The sequence below is a fragment of the Phascolarctos cinereus genome, unplaced genomic scaffold (genome assembly GCF_003287225.1).
Source record: "Phascolarctos cinereus isolate Bilbo 61053 unplaced genomic scaffold, phaCin_HiC Scaffold_4;HRSCAF=312, whole genome shotgun sequence".
Taxonomy (NCBI): domain Eukaryota; kingdom Metazoa; phylum Chordata; class Mammalia; order Diprotodontia; family Phascolarctidae; genus Phascolarctos; species Phascolarctos cinereus.
Window position 1 is genome coordinate 504055605 of NW_027555847.1, and position 17098 is coordinate 504072702.

The 17098-nt window shown below is 35.7% G+C and overlaps 1 protein-coding gene across 2 annotated transcripts in view; it reads right to left on the bottom strand.

The window, feature by feature from the left end:
* MIB1 (MIB E3 ubiquitin protein ligase 1) overlaps positions 1-17098 on the bottom strand; it is a 140059-nt gene that overhangs the window by 104549 nt on the left and 18412 nt on the right. For both annotated transcript variants that reach the window (XR_013486236.1, XM_078153468.1), the window contains exons 2-5: positions 11592-11763; positions 9833-9962; positions 5956-6060; positions 2740-2806 (exon numbers count right to left, since the gene is read on the bottom strand). Coding sequence is in view for 1 of the 2 variants with exons in the window: in XM_078153468.1 (XP_078009594.1) it covers positions 2740-2806; positions 5956-6060; positions 9833-9962; positions 11592-11763 (474 nt within the window). In the remaining variant the exon portion in view is untranslated. The remainder of the gene's footprint in view (positions 1-2739; positions 2807-5955; positions 6061-9832; positions 9963-11591; positions 11764-17098) is intronic.

Consider the following 17098-nt stretch of genomic DNA (forward strand, 5'->3'; position numbering starts at 1 on the left):
TGAAGGGACAAATGTGTTAGTCTATTCAATTCTATGATGCCTCTCCCATTCTCTCTTTCTGCCCCCTTCTCTCTACTCCCAACAGCACTACCTTAGTATAAGCTCCTATTACCAATCACTAGAACTTTTACAATAACATCCCAAAATAGCAATCCACTCCTCTATGCCTTCCCATCCCCTCAAATCCATCTTGATATAGTTGTAAAAGTAATTTCCCCACCATCTTAAACTCCTGACTCAATTCCATTGTCTCCATCATGCCTCCATCTTCCCCTCCTTTTTTTTCCCCAGCTTCTTATTGTTGTGTTGTGTTCTTCCATTAGATTATAAACTCCTTGAAGGCCAGGACTAACTTTTTTTTCATACTTCTGTTGTCAACACTTAGCATTACATGTCTGGCACATACAGATCTGATATAAAGATCTGCTAATACCACTCTTTCATGCTAAAGGCTTTAAATGTTTAACAAATAAGGACGCTGCAGAGAACAGACCAGTGGCTTAGAAAGCTGTTACTGATAGTGAAAGTTCTTGTATCCAACAAGTCTCTCTCTCATTTTTTCCATATTGTACAAAAGAAAGAAGCTAGGACAGGTTGGGGGTGCCACAGTGCATAGAACACCCAGCCTGGAGTCAGGAACACCCACCTTCCTGAGTTCAAATGTGGCCTCACACACTTCCTAGTTGTGTGACCCTGGATAAGTCACTTAACCTTGTTTGCCTCAGTTTCCTCATCTGTAAAATGAGCTGGAGAAGGAAATGGCAAACCACTCCAGTATCTTTGCCAAGAAAACCCAAATGGGGTCACAAAAGAATCAGACACACTAAAAAACCTAACAACAAGCATTGATTCTGGAAAAGGTTATGTGTCAATTGACTCCCCTATGGCCTATCTCACCATCTCTATTACTTTCCAGACCAAAACACCCTTCCTTGGCCACCTCTTCCCTATCTCTCTCTACTGGAATACAGAAATGGCCTCAATTCAAGATTTGTATTTCCAGGGCTTACCTACCACACAGCAAGCACTTACAAAAAGTTACCCATCCAATCATTCCAGAGACTAGTCAAGTATCAGGTAGCACCCCTGCTAGACTACGAGTACCTCCTAATGTCAGGAGACGTCATCGAAATCTTCATTTTCTCTATCATTCTCAGTCCAACCTGGCACCATGTATGCCCACAGTAACACATGATAAATCCTTATTCACAGAGTGGTAGAAGGAACAGCAGTCTTGGGATGAGGAGACAAATAGCTTGCTTTTGAAGATCCTCAACAATGTGACAACATCCTATCTTTAAGCTTTGTATAACATTGTCTTCTTCCATATCTGCTATGGACTATTTGATATCCCCTGTAAACGCTCATCTGTGCTTTTGCTAACACTCCCTCCCCTAAACTTCATTTCCAAGCCCAATTCATTTTATGCCCTAAAAGGGCATAATTTGTATTTCTCTTTCAGCTTGCCTCAGAGGTAAAGAGACCACACAAGCAAGTTTGAGAGCCAAAGAGCCTAGTGAGGATCTTAACCAGGTAGACAGCATAAGCACAATCCAATAGTTCTCTTCAGAAAAAATACCTTTTGGAGACAAGTATCTTCAAAAGAGTCTGAAAAGAAATTTAGGGAGGCAAATGGAGAAAAGCATTAAGAACAGCTATGGGATTTTAGCAAAATGTGAAATCATAGAGGATAGGATTTTACAAGACTGATTTCAAGTAAAGAAATTTATAGGCAAAAGGTTAACATAATGTGCAAATTCTGCACCTAGGCATAATTTGCATGAATAAACAAATCAGTAAAAACCTAAGTTAGTTTCTCTATGACAGATGGTGGTTAAGTGTTACACAGTATCTTAGTTTTGGCTGTTTTGCTGCTTTAGAAGTAGAGAGTACAATTTTGTAAGAATGTAATGGAATTCTCATAATAGTCAAATTTTAAGTGTTAAGACTTATTTTATAATATTTTTTTCAATCCAACAATCATTTTTTAAGTACCAATTGTGTACAAGGTTCTGTGCCCGGTATAAAGAAACATTAAAAAAAAATATCCTCTGCACTCAAAAAACCTATATATTGTAAGAGTGACTAATCTGGCTCCCTACCACCTGAAGACCACATACAGTTCCCCCTCCCCACCCTATTAACGTTACCTCCAATTTTAGGGGTCCAAGCAGCCCATTTCTATTAAACTACTTAGCAGTCAGATTAGTATTTTATACAATGTTTAAAAAGAAAGTTTTTCAGAAAATTATTTCAGCCCATGAAAAGCATGTGAATTGTTTAGAAATGAAAAGGTGTAATAATATGTATAGGAAATGGGGTATAGAAATCTATCCTGCCCTACAGCAAAATTGAACGGGAAGGCAGGGAGACAGGCAGATTAGGAGAAGGGGTATTCAAAATGCATGTCATCTTGGGGTGGAGGGGAGGGACAAGAAGGGGAGAAAATATGGAACACAAAATCTTGTGGAAGTGAATGTTGAAAACTAAAAATAAATAAATTTATAAAATATTGTCCTGAAAAAAAAAAATAAGAAATGAAAAGGTGTATCCCTTTGGGCCAAAATTAGTAAGCAGGAAAAAATGGCCAATAAGGCATTTTACAAAACAGTGATTTTCCCAATCAACCTCCAAAGGTAATAACTGTCAGCCTAATAAAACTTAAAATGCTGAACTTAGTCAAATTTCTTATGAAACCACACCAATTATTCAATAAATTGCTGTCATCTGCTAACTTACCTAGCACAGGGCAGTGGTCTCTGTAGAAAGAGCCTCCTTTAGCATCCTGGACACACTTCAAGTCAGACTAAAGGCAAGAAATCAAATGCATATATGAGCGATTTCAACAGAAATGTGGGCAACTCAAAACTTACTTTCAAAGGAATCCTAGAGTAGCTCTGGATTCGTGGTGGTCATACTTTAACAAGCTTTCAAAATCACATATTGTGACCTCTAAAGAACCTTTTAGCTCTAAGTCTATGATCACTGTTTATTAAATACTCTGAAGAATACATGGACTTTCTCAGCTTCACCTAAAGCCCCGAACCAAGAATTAAAAAAACTTGTCAAATCACCAAAACAATTCCAAATTAACTACTGGATTAAATAATTTTTAAATAGGTTGTTCAAAAATCTCAAGATTTTCTTTCTTTTTTTTTTTAATAAGTACTGCCAGTTGTTAATATATTTTAGTTGAGCTGTCAGCATCAAATTTAGTTCATTACAGATCATCCAAAAAGATGAACAGTAACATTATTTAATATTTCAAAACTCCATTTTCATTTCCTTTAGGCAAACAATTGACTGGAAGAAGCATTTAACAAGGAAATATGGCAGCAGCAGCAGCCCTCTCAGCATCAAAAAATACCATTTCTAAAAATGTGTGTCATAAATGATCATTCCACTGAACATTCACCGTATACATGTGTGTATACATATATGCACAGATAAGTTTATCCCACAAGTTTTCCAATTTAAAGAAAAAAGGGAAATTACTGTAAGTATACAACGATGCAATATATTTATCTAGAGTTTAGTTTTTGAACCACATCTAAATCTATAAATCTATATAACCCCCACAACCATACATACTCACATATACGCAACATGCCCACATACATATACACAATCTCATTTCAGCTTCAAAAAAACCTTGTCAGGTAGACAAGGCAGTTTTACCAAGAAATGCCTACTTTTTTCTTTCTGTTTTGTGAGGCAACTGTGGGTTAAGTGATTTGCCCAGGCTCACACAGCTAGTAAGTGTCTGGTTTGAGATGAGATCGGATTTGAACTCAGATCCTCCTGACTCCAGGGCTGATGCTCCTCTATCTACTTCGCCACCTAGCTGCCCCCAGAAATGCCTATTTTTGAGATGAGGAAACCTGGTTTAAGAAAACTAAGTGATCTACCTGAGGTCACACATCTAATAAATAATAAAATCGCTAGTACTTATATTTCATAACTCCTAGTTTGAGTCTTTTTACTATACTTATCTAACCTCTGATATCACGTAGCTATTTCCCCTCATTTCTTAATAATATAATTACTTCAAGCCCTATCCAATAACATTGTTAAGAAAAGACATTTAAACTGTAAAAAAAAAAGGGGGGGATGTAAAAACATTCATCTTAAAAATATTATGGATTTTTAAAAATATTGTTATCTAACTGAATCCTTAAGAGAAAATGAACAATTTTCCCTCCAGAGTTTTGACAAGCCTCAGATTTACACTTATCCTACTGAGCAGTAAAGAGTTTCTGATCCCTTACATCCTACTTGCCATAGCCAGTAACAACTTCTCCAATAGTTGGTTTCTTTGGTGCTTTATCAGACTATTGCAGTTTCTAAATGAAAAGGGAACTAGTTTTTCTTCCAGTCAAGGGCATCATGAAAGGAAAATCAGTAGAGGAATAGGCTCTATACACCCCCATGGTTTCCTTAATTTCCTCCTGGGTTATCCAACATCTTTCTCCATATAGTAATTTCGGATGATCAGTACAATATTTGCTTAAACAACAATTTTTAAAAATCCTTTATTTTGAAAATAATTTCACTTCTAACATACAATACACTTGTTTCTGTAGAGAATCTTGCTATACCACAGTCTTAATACTACTGTCCTTAGTATTCACAGTTCTTTGTTTTATTGACCTCCTTAATGAGGTCCTTCTGATGTTTAAGTAATCTAAGTGACCTTGGATGATGTCCAACATAAAACCAATACAATTAGCATTTATTAAGCTTTTCTAATGTGAAAGGATAAGGATACAAAAACAAAAATGAATGGTCACTGACTTTTGAGCTTACATTCTAGTGGAAGATATACACAAGCAAACAGGTAAGAAATTATGAAGTAATTTGAGGAGGGCAAAAGTACTAACAACTAGAGGGATCAGGAAAGGCTTCAGGTTCAAGATACGTGCGTGCATGTGCGCACGCGAGCACACACACACACACTCACCAACCACTAGAGATATAAATATAAAAGTCCTTGTCCTCAAAGAGCTTATATTCTAATAGAGGGCAAGAAGATAAATGGGAAAAGTGGACAGAGAAGGGGGATGGTAAAGAGAACAATAGGTAGAGGAAATGGTAGTAATAATCTGCTTAACATACTCAGGGCAAAACAAGTAGTAAGATAGAGGGAGAAGTAAGGAGAATATGTATGGAGCAAGCCAATCAGATAACAGCTGTACTGATAAAGCCTGGTCTCAGAGTTCAAGGCTGACTGGAGTTCTGATGTCTTTCAAAGCTATTTTTATTTACATTATTTTACTTATTTTGTAAACCCTCTTCCTGATTCTGCTCACTAAAGTCTGCAATCCATTCATGAGCCCTCCAAAATTTCCCTGAATTCTTCATATTCATTATTTCTCAGTATGCATTACATTTATTTACAACAATATCTTTGGCTGTTTCAGAATGGACGTGCAACTACTTTTAATCACTCAACTAACAAACATTTACATGCCAGGCATTGTGGTAAGCACTTTGCAGTATTTTGCTAACACAAAAGAGGCTGCTAAAAACATTTTTTGTACATGTGTGATGGGGGCTGGTTATACAAGACACAGAGATGGAACACTAAGTACTAAAAACTTTAGGCAGGTCTGGCTGAAATATTAAGAATCATGCTTTAAGTAATGAGTTTTAGGAAAGTCTCCATGAACATTTAAGGAAAATAATAGCATGTTTACAATCAAAACGTTCAGCTAAAGCCTTAGAGAAAGTTTAAACATCTTCCATTTTATTAACATTTCACATAACAGACTTCTATCCCAATGCATATGTATAATGAGGACAGCTGAATTCACAATGGATTTCCAAATGGGATGAAAATGGACAGAAGAACATAACAAAAGGAAGAAGATAAAAGAACACATTAGAGTCTATTTTTATTACTCTTCCCTTCCCCAACCCAATATTCTTAACATTTGTATTTTTTTTCCAGCTTACCATGCCCTCAAAGCCAACTCTGTAAAGGTTCTTAGCACCATTGTCCCATAGAACATATGCTGCACTGTGTGGACTAGATGCACTCCAGTCCTGAATTTCAGTTACCTAATAGATTTTAAGGGGAAAAAAAAACAATGAGGGGGAAAATAAAGTTAGTTCTTTTAACAAAGTTTACCTCTTTTGGCTAATAAATTCTCCTTTTGTTTTTTTTTTGTTTTTGCTAGGCACTAGGGTTAAGTGGCTTGCCCAGGGTCACACAGCTAATAAGTGTCAAGTGTCTGAGGCCACATTTGAACTCGGGTCCTCCTGACTCCAGGGCCAATGCTCTATCCACTGCACCACCCAGTTGTCCCCTTAATCTCCTTTCGTTAACTGTCACATCTTCTATTAATGATTCATTTCATTCCAAGATCAATCCTAAAGTATCAAGGGACCAACTGTAGTCAGGCCTTTCCTATATCGGCATTCAAAAAAAATGCATTATGGGGGCAGCTAGGTGGCACAGTGGATAGAGCACCAGCCCTGAAGTCAGGAGGACCTGAGTTCAAATCCGGCCTCAGACCAAATACTTGACACCTACTAGCTGTGTGACCCTGGGCAAGTCTCTTAATCCCAATTCCTAAAAAAAAAAGAAAATGCATTATGGCAGTCAGTCAATCACTCAAGCATCTTTAAAGCCTTTACCAGGTCCCCAGCACTGAGCTAGATCCTGGGGACATAAACAAAAATAAAAGACTCTGACCCCAAGGAGCTTAATTTTATTTAATTATGAGGATATCACAGCTGCTCCAGTATTTGATAAGTGTCACAGAGAAGTCTAGCTCCAGCAGGCAGAATCAGGAGCAATGGATAGAAATTTCAGAGACAAACTTTAGATTTGATATAAAGGATGTCATCCTAACAATTAGAGCTGTGAGAGATGGCCTAAAACGCAGTTCCCTCAGGCCTAAGCCCTGAGTTGAGTTTCATCTTTCTCAAAAATCCACATCAGCACAGGCAGTTAGCTCCTGGTCGCTCCCACTTCCTGGTACACATATACATTTAGTTCCCAAATATGGGTATGTTTGCTTCTATTGGGTATTAGTTGCTGAGTTTAGATGGTACACCTTAAGTGACCAGTCAATGGGGGAAATAGAGGTAAGTGAGTGGGAGGAGGCAGGCTATAAAACTTTGCTTCTCACAGCCAGCATGCGTGCACTCCCTGGCTGCCGCTGCTTGAGCAGCAACAAGGGCTGTGCCCTTTCTCATGAGAAAAAATAAAGACCTTTTCTGATCTCTGATTCAGATTCCAAACTCTTGATTTCAGTGGTCACTGTCCCACACAAAGCAGACCCAAGAGCAACAGGATGCTTGTCAGGGACATAACAGGAAGGATTATTTTCTGGTATGGGTTGGATCAAATGGCTAGTTACTTCCAATTCTGAAATTCTATGAAGAATGCCACTTTAAAAAAGAAAAATACTATCTTCTCAAATTGTGATGCAAATTTTGATTTTAATCTTGGCAAATTATAATAGATTCACTTAAATTGAATCTATCCTGGTTTTACACAACCTGAGCTGAGTACCCAAATGACAAGTTAAGCAGTATCATACAGAATTCTTTCAGTTGATAAAACTGTCCTTGTCTTACTACTGATCCCCTTAGCTGCTACTATCTTCCCCTCTAAAGCTGTCTTCCATCTAACCTGTATGTATCCATTTATATACAAGTCATCTGAAAGACTATCACTTGAAGAGGGATTAAACTTTTTCTGACTCCAAAGGGCAAAACAAGGAAGAACTAACAGAAGCTGCAAAGAAGCAAACTTAAGCTAGATATAAGAAAAACTTTGACAATTAGATCTATTCAAATGTAGAGTACACTGCCTTAGGAGACACCCTCTCCACCCCCTCACCAGACAAATAAGCAGGATGACTAATTGCCTGGTGTGTTCCAGTGCAGAGTCTTGTCAGGGATGCGTTAACTGCTTAGGTTACTTCCAACTCTGTGATTTATCCAAAACACATGCATAAACAATACTACTCAAAGGACTATTCAATGGACCACTGCCCATCCCACGTCAAAAAATTCACCACCTACTGATTAAGCCTCCAGGTGATAAGCCTCTACACTTATGCTGGATCTCAAACACAAAATGTAATCTGTAACCATGATGAAACTCAAAATTTTCCCTGCATGGTAGAACTTGCTGGTTTATTCTGTTGTTATAGCTTTTAAAAACCAAAAAGTCTCTGCACCAGAATAGGGCACAGGAGATGACTTTCAATTTTTTTTTTTTTACAAAAGCTCTTTTCATTCTTTTGCTTTCTAGCATTTTTAATTGGAATGTATGTTTTATTTTGTTAAAAGATGTTTCTGAATCTATTGATATAATCATATGGTTTTTGTTGGTTTTGTTACTGATATGGACAATTATGCTTATAGTTTTCCTAATCTTGAAGCAGCCCTACCTTCCTGGCAAAAATCCAACCTGGTCATAGTGTATGATCTTTGTGATATGCTGCTGTAATCTCCTTGCCAGTGTTTTATTTAAAATTTTTTGCACAGATTTTATTAAGGAAATTAGTCTATAGTTTTCTCACTGTTTTTGCTGTGTGGTTTAAGTATCAAAACCATATTTGTGTCATAAGAGGAATTTGGTAGGACTATTTTTCAGTTTACACTGTATTAGAATTAAATGTTCATTAAATGGCAGAATTCATCTATAAATCCTTCTGGCTTGGGGAATTTTTCTTAGCGAGCTCATCTTGTTCAATTTCTTTTTCCTAAGATAGGGTTATTTAAATATTTTATTTCCTCTTCTATTAATCTCGGCAATTTAAATTTTTTTTTAACTATCCATTCATTTCATTTAGATTGTCATATTTTATTTCCTCTTCTATTAATCTCAGCAATTTAAATTTTTTTTTAACTATCCATTCATTTCATTTAGATTGTCACTTTTATTGGCATAAAGTTACTAATAATTGCTTTAATTCCATCTTCCTTGTTGTGCATTCATTCTTTTCATTTTTGTTACTGGTAATTCAGATTTTTTTTAAACCACTGTTTATCTATTTTATTGGGTTTTTTCATAAAATCAACTCCTAGTTTTATTTATTAGTTCAATGTTTGTTTTTTAAAACTTCCCATTTTATTGCTCTCTCCTTTGGTTTTCAGGATTTCTATTTTAGTGTTTAGTTGGGGATTCTTGATTTCTTGTTTTTCTTGTTTTTTTAGTCACATGCCAAGAAAGGTTTTTTGTATTTTTAAATAAAGTTTTATTGTATTTAAAAATCAAAAAACATTCAGGCAAGTAGCAGATCAACTTCCTCGAGCATGAGAACCTTCCAAGAGACAACCACGTAAGGTAATGCAGCGGGAAGTCCTGGACTTTCCCAAAACAATATTGTGTAGGGTTTTATACGATGCTTTTTGTAAAGATTTTTCCTTCTAGAAAAATAAAAGTTATCACTGTTTTAATCTATTCAACTCTCAAATTGTCTCATCATAGCACAGTAGTGATCCGGGGTTCTCCAAAGTTAATTTAGTGGAGGACAAATTCTGGCCAATCTTCTCAAGCAAGAAAGCCTTTGAATATGAGTGTGATAACAAAAAGTTATGTCTACTAAAGATCAACTTTGCTAATATATGGAGAGGTTCATCATCAAAAAGATGGCCATTAAGTGATTTTTTTTTCATTCAAAGCAACTCACAAAGACTGTTTAATCTTAAGTACAGAAAGGCAAAAATCTCTACTGGTGAAGGGAATACCCCTAACCAATGAAATAAAAGATCACTTAAGAGCTGAAATAACAAAATAACAACAAAGTATTCAGGAAAGAGTATTCAAAGATTTTTCTAAGGCAAGACATTTTCAAAAAGACTCCCTTACCTTCCCTCTTCTTCCATTTCCACCATCTTGATCTTCCCATTGCCAATCCACTCCTCGAACCACTCTGGCTCCTGCAAAGATTCCTCTGGCTGTAATTTTTTTTGATTTCCGACGAGATTCTAAAAGTACCCTAAAGATAAAAATATATATATTGATATGCTTGATTCAGTAAGAAGAGATCTAATTGGTTCATAAAAACAGTATCAGCAAGTTATTTAAAATTTAAAGGATGTTAAAGAACTTACATATATAAGATCTCAAAGTTTCCCCTCCCTTGATTTTTTTTGCCAACATAGAATAAGGAAGGATAGCATAACAACATCTTTTATCACCAAGAAGTACTCTGTAATTTCAGACTGAATTCCCAATCCAATATCATTCAAAAATTAAAACTGTAGCCAGGCAGCTACGTGTCACTGTGAATAGAGCACCGGCTGTGGAGTCAGGAGGACCTGAGTTCAAATATGACCTCAGAGACTTACTAGCTGTGTCACCATCAGCAAGTCACTTAACCTTCATTGCCTCCCCACCCCTCAAAATCAAACTATAGCCAAATCAGTTTTTTGACTACGTTTTTTCCTCAACACATACTCCAAAAAATATTTTCACACCAATACACAGGTAGATTTTCATGGGGGGCCAGTCAAGCCATAACTAGGTAGACCAGTAATGAGAAACTAATAAGGTTTTGCTCCAGGAACCCTTGGAGGTCAGAGTCTTGCCTGAGGTCCTCTCAAGCAGTCATAGGAGAACAACTACTTTATCCTGACTTTTTGTTTATTTTTGCCACTTTACATTCACTTTAAGATGATGATCTGTCTTGTTTGTGGAGGAAATTTGGAGAACCTAGAATTTTGTTCTACTCTGCCATCTTAAAAGGATCTCCCTAGGTAACATTAGGCCAAATCTAATAAGAAGAAATATGACATAGAAAATGTAATTATATATTTGGGTTAAAATTTGAAATTCACAAGCACAAGATGGGGCTGCCATGGCTAGATAGACATACTTCAGCAAAACATTTAGGAGATACAAGGATCAGCAAATTTACTACAAGTAAACAATGTGACAAGGCAGCCAAAAGCTAACACAAATTTAGGTTTGATTAAAGAAAGATTATAGTGTTTGAGACTAGAGAGAGAGAACAAAAAAGGTCCTAATACTTTCTTTGTTTTGTTGAGTTGTTTTCCAGTCATGTCCAACTCTTCATGACCCTATTTGGGTTTTCTTGGCAAAATACTGGAGTGGCTTGCCATTTCTTTCCTCAGAACATTTTATAGAAGAGGAACTAAGGCAAATAGTGTTAATGACTTGCCCAAGGTCACACAGCTAGTAAGTATCTGAGACCACATTTGAACTAGGGAAGATGAGTCTTCCTGATTCCAGGCCTGTCACTGTGCACCTAGCTAGCTGCCTTCCTAATAATTAGACCTGCCCAAACGTGGAATGGCCTGTTTTGGTAAAGGTAGGTTCTCTCTCACTTATTAGCAAAGGTTGGATGACCATTTGTCAGGTATGTTAGAAAATGGATTCTCATTTCAGGTATCATTTGACCTAGATGACCTCTAAGGTTCCCTTTAACTTTAAGATTCGGAGATTTTCTCTTTCCTACTTCTGTCAACCCTGTACAAAATTATGCTAGAAATTGTTATTAACAGTAAAATAAGAGTTCGTGATTTTTCTAATTTCATTTATAAGACTGAATACATTTTCAATACATAAGCAACTTATATGTGTAAAATTAACATTTACTTCCTACCTTTCACTTCCTGGTGTAGTAATTCTGTAAAAACGATGCCTTAAGTGATGCTTGTCTCCATGGTAACAGACTGTGCACAAATCATAATTTGTGCACTCAGCACACTTCCATCGGATACCAATGATTGGCTGTTGGCGACAGGTGTCACACATGGTTCCATCATGCTTGATGCCTATTTTAAAAAAGACACATACTTACATTTTTCAAAGTTTTATAATATATTTTGATTACTTGACAAAAGCTACTGAAAATAAGTAAAACAAAAGATATTTAAAGACTTTTTAACAAATTATATGGGGAAATAAGAGTGTTTAGTCTCCTCAAAGCTTAAAGATAAAAGGTTAATAACAGATTTCCATTATTTTAATTAATACAAACCACAATGTTGTTTTCCTTCTCAACTCACTGATTAAAAGAAGATGCTACTGTTCATCACTTTTTTTCCTTATATACACAAAATTGACTTCACGTAGCAGTTTCATTTAGAGGAATAAGGAAGACAAAAAAACACTTAAACAAAACCACAATTTTTAGTATTTCAACATTTGAATACCTGAAACCTCTCTTATAATTTCAACTGGTGCTCAACTATGATAAGTGACAAATCAAAGCACAGAGAATTTTATCTTGGCTACAGAAACCAAGATGCATAGTATTCTTCCCAGGTTTAACTGTTTTCTCCAAAGAATAGAAAAAAAAATGTAGTATATCCCAGTGACAGTAAGAGTTAGAAAGAAAAATTCCTTTCAAAATAATTACAGAACACATAAAATACTTGGGAGTCTACCTGCTAAGACATACACACACAAATTATATGGCTATAACTACAACACTTTATATAATAAAAACAGAGCTAAGTAAATGGAGAAATGTTAATTTTATTAAATTTCAAATAGAAGTAGATCCCTGAAGCCACATATTGATTTGAAAAACCACAAATTACCATTATCTATGTTACACTGTATTTTTATTTAGTTAAAAATTTCCTAATTACATTTTAATCTGGTCATCCCCTGCCTACACCACTATGACATCTCTGATCAAAACAATTTGGCACTGGTGAAAAAAAATGAGAGGGTCAATCAGTGGAACAGATTAGGTAAACAATATACTGAAGCAAATGAACACAGTGGTCAAGGATCCCAGTTACTGGGTTGACAACTCAATATTTGACAAAACTGACTCTGAAAACTAGAAAGAAGTCTGGTAGAAAGTAGTTACAGAGCAACATTTTGCATGGCATAGCAAATTTAACTCCAAATGGATACATTACACATATATAGCGACATCACAAACAAATCTGAGGAGCAAGGAAGAAATTCAGATCTATGGATAAGGGAAAAGTTCATGACCAAGCAAGAGATAGAAAGGATCACACAACATAAAAAGTAGCAATTTTTGTTCCATAAAATTAAAAAAGCTTTCTCACAAACAAAAACAGTGCAATTAAAATTACAAGGGAAGCTATTAACTGGGGGAAAAAAATATTAGCAGCAAATTTCTCTGATAAGAACTCAACAGAAAAATGGTCAAAGGATATCAACAGGCAGTTCTGAAAGGAAGAAATCAAAACTATCAATAATTGTATTGAAAAATCTCCAAATCATTAGTAATTAAAGTTGACAAAGCTGGCAAAAAGGGAAAATGACAAATGCTGGAGAGGCTTGGGAAAAAAGGTGTAATGTATTATTGGTATACCTATGAATGGATTTAGCCATTCTAAAAAGCAATTTTAACTTGCCCCACCTCCCTCCTACCCAATCATTAAAATGTGCATAATACCCTTCGATCCAATGGTATTATGGAGGTCTATACTCCAAAAGAGATCACAGAAAGAAGAAATGGATCCATGAGAACTGATGCACAGATATAGTGAAAAGAACCAGAGAATCATGTATAACATTATAAAGAAAAAAAACTTTGAAAGCTATGAGAACTCTGATCAATGCAGTGACTAACCTCGATTCCACAGGGCTGATGATGAAGCATGATACTCATTTTGATGAACTCGAGATTAAGAGTAAGACTTATGTTTTTTCACACAGCCAAAGTAGGAATTTGTTTTGTTTAATTACACAATGTTTCAAGGGCTCTTATTTTTTTTTAAAAACCAGGGAAAGGTGGGCTAACAGAAAGAAGGGAAAGAACAGACAAAAGAGGGGAAGGTGGGGAGAGGGAGAGGTTATTTAGGCCTTTTTTTTAATTCATAAAAGAGAACAGAAAGAAGACCAGAAAGAACCGACAAGTAGGAGAGCTTTTTAAGCCATAGGTTAATTTATTATAGTTTTTTTAAAAAGCAAAATATGCATAATAGAGATCTACAGTTTGTGTTTAACATAAAAGTAAATATAAATCTTTTTAAAAGTACAAACATTTGTACAACTCTTTAAGGTTTGTACAGCCTTTTCCTCACAACAATTTCTTACCTGTGCTACCCCTAAACAGGCACCAGCCTCATTCTGGATCAGTTTTAAAAGTATCATACATCAAGTATCATACATCAATTTAAAAATATTCACTGCTCTGCAATCTCTTCTGTGACACTCATCTTACCTCTTATAACAAAAAAAGCACTAGACTTGGCGGTGGAATATAAGCCTTTTATTTCTACCTCTGCCACTTACTGTGGCTACTACCTTAGGAAGATGGGATGACCTCTCTGTGCCTCAGTTCTTTTTCAATTGTTTGTTGTTGTCATTTTTCAGCATGGACAACTCTTCATAACCCCATTTGGGGTTTTCTTGGCTAAGATACTGGAGTGGTTTCTCATTTCCTTCTCTAGCTCATTTTATAGATGAGGAAACTGAGACAAATAAGGTTAAGTGACCTGCCCATGGCCACACAGCCAGTAAGAGTCTGAGACCAGATTTGAACTAAGGAAGAGAAGTCTTCCTCATTCCAAGCCCAGTGATCTATGGCACAGTGCTGACTAGCTTACTCATATATAAATTATGTACTGTACCCTACCTCAAAACATCATATAACATTATATTAAGTTGAAAAACTGTATACAATCCTTCCATTTACAAGTGTAAAGCATTATTATTATCATGCCAAAATCTTTAAACCTAGTCTTAATGATACTTAAGCCTCTATCTGTACTAAGCATGAAAACTAAAATTTAAGTGGCTTGATAGCAGCTGTGCCATTATAAAGCATCTAATACTAAATTAACTGTGCCTGCCTCTGAGCTTGCCAGTTGACAGGTGAAAAGCATAAGAAAGTAAAACTTAAAAATCATTTATTCAAAAACCTTCATCCAAAAGTGTTTTCCACAAATCTATTTAAATATTTTGGTCTCCACACTTTATTCTTCGAGTTCAAACTGAAAGGATGATAAAATTCATGAACTCAAATGCCCAAACTTCCTTTAAAAGCAGCTATTTAAAAAAAACACAAAGACAACTGGTAAAATCTTCCATAATTCATGGTTTCAAAGTATACTTCAGGAAAGCAATATATATACAATCACATTCAAACCCAGTTTTGCTCCCACAACTCAAATGCCAACAAAGCTACTCAACAGCTGTGAAACTGACTAATGCTGACTACTGGAAAGAGTAACAAAGCAACCCATTCAGCTACCAAAATCAACACTACAGAATATAAAACAAGAATACAATTAATTAGCTCTTAAAAGAAAATTTGCCTATTTGATGGTATCATAAAACACAATATTAGGGAAAGGATGGTTTAAATATTTCCACTTTTTCCCCCTTTATCCCCTATCACACACATCAATTTCATTCCCATTTACTGTCTTCAGTCCCACTCTGATCCCCTGTGGCCCTGCAAGAATTGTTCCTTACAAAGTATGCCCAAAGGGCTACAAAAATGTGCATACCCTTTGATCCAGCAATAGCACTTCTAGGGCTATATCTCAAAGAGATCAAACAAATGGGAAAAGGACCCACATGTACAAAAATATTCATAGCAGCTCTTTTTGTGGTGGCAAAGAATTGGAAACTGAGAGGATGCCCATCAATTGGGGAATGGCTGAGCAAGTTGTGGTATATGAATGTAATGGAATACTATTGTGCTATAAGAAATGATGAAAAGGCTGACTTCAGAAAAACCTGGAAAGACTTATATGGTCTGATGCTGAGTGAAGTCAGCAGAACCAAGAGGGTCTTTGTGCACAATAACAGCCACGTTATGTGATGACTAACATTGTTAAACTGAACCTTTCTCAGCATTACAAGGATCTAAGACATCTCCAGAGGCCTCGGGATGGAAAATGCTGTCCACATCCAAAGAAAGAACTATGGAAGTCAAATCGCTGTCACTCATTTTTACCTTCTGTTGAGTTTTGTTTCATCTTTCTGATGCTTCCTCCTACTGGTTTTAATTTTTACTTACAACTTCACGAATGTGAAAATATGTTTAATGGGTATGTAAATGTAAAGCCTATATCAGATTGTGTGCTGTCTGGGGGGGGGGAAGAGGGAGAAAAATTTTCAACTCAAAAGCATATGGAAGTGATTGTTGATAAATCAAAATAAATTAATAAAATCTTAAAAAAAAAGAATTGTTCCTTACAAATTTTACATTTCATACTAGCTGACTGCATCCCTTCTCTTTGACCTAAATTTATCAGCTTTCCTCATTGCCAAAGCTTCCTGTAAATTCTATGATCCCTGGAGGATTTTTGTGCTCTTTCTTTTTGTTCAGTTTTATGACCACATCTGCCATCTACTTTTCATTGACAAATGAATCACCTACGACAACAGCTTTTGACTCATTCTATTACTACTCAAATCACCATCTGTCCTATACTTTTGGTGTTCTCCTAAGCTAAACAATAATTTAAAGAATCTATATATTTGAAGATGTGAGTGAAAAATTCGCAATAGATTAGTAATACATGCTAGTGAGATAACAAGCAATAAGTTCACAAATAGAATAAATTCAATAAACAAAATAATAGTTAATAAATAAATTTCTTCAATAAATAGAGAAAAAAATTTAAAGTAAAAGGGCAGAACTCAGATGGTTAGGAAGAAGAATCAATTTCTGCCTCCATGAACTAGAGAATTGTATTATTGTTATCTAACCTTTCAGCGACCTCCATGGATGTCACCATCTCAAAAGTTATAAACTTGGACAAACGATCCTAGGTAAAGATTTAAATCGTTAAAAGGACTTATTTATGTACTCTTTCTTAACTAAGGCTTTTTTTTTAAATTCTGTGTGCACTATTGTAACTGTTTCTAAGACAGTTTCAAAGTTAATTAAATTTTTTAGTAAGGGCAAGGCCTTGGTGACCTGCCAGCTGGTTAATACATTCCACATTCATTACTCTTGACTTACAAAAATATGGTGAACATCAAGACTTTTTCCTTAGCTCAGATCAAATGTGGTTGCCAGTTATGTGTTAGAGGAGTTTCATGCTAACTATTCTGGTCCTCTCAAATCTACACATTTATAAATTGTGTCAAAAATCAAATTCTCCATATAAAAAGGGGATGTGAAGTGTTATGTTTTCTTTTAAAGAACATTTCAGAGGA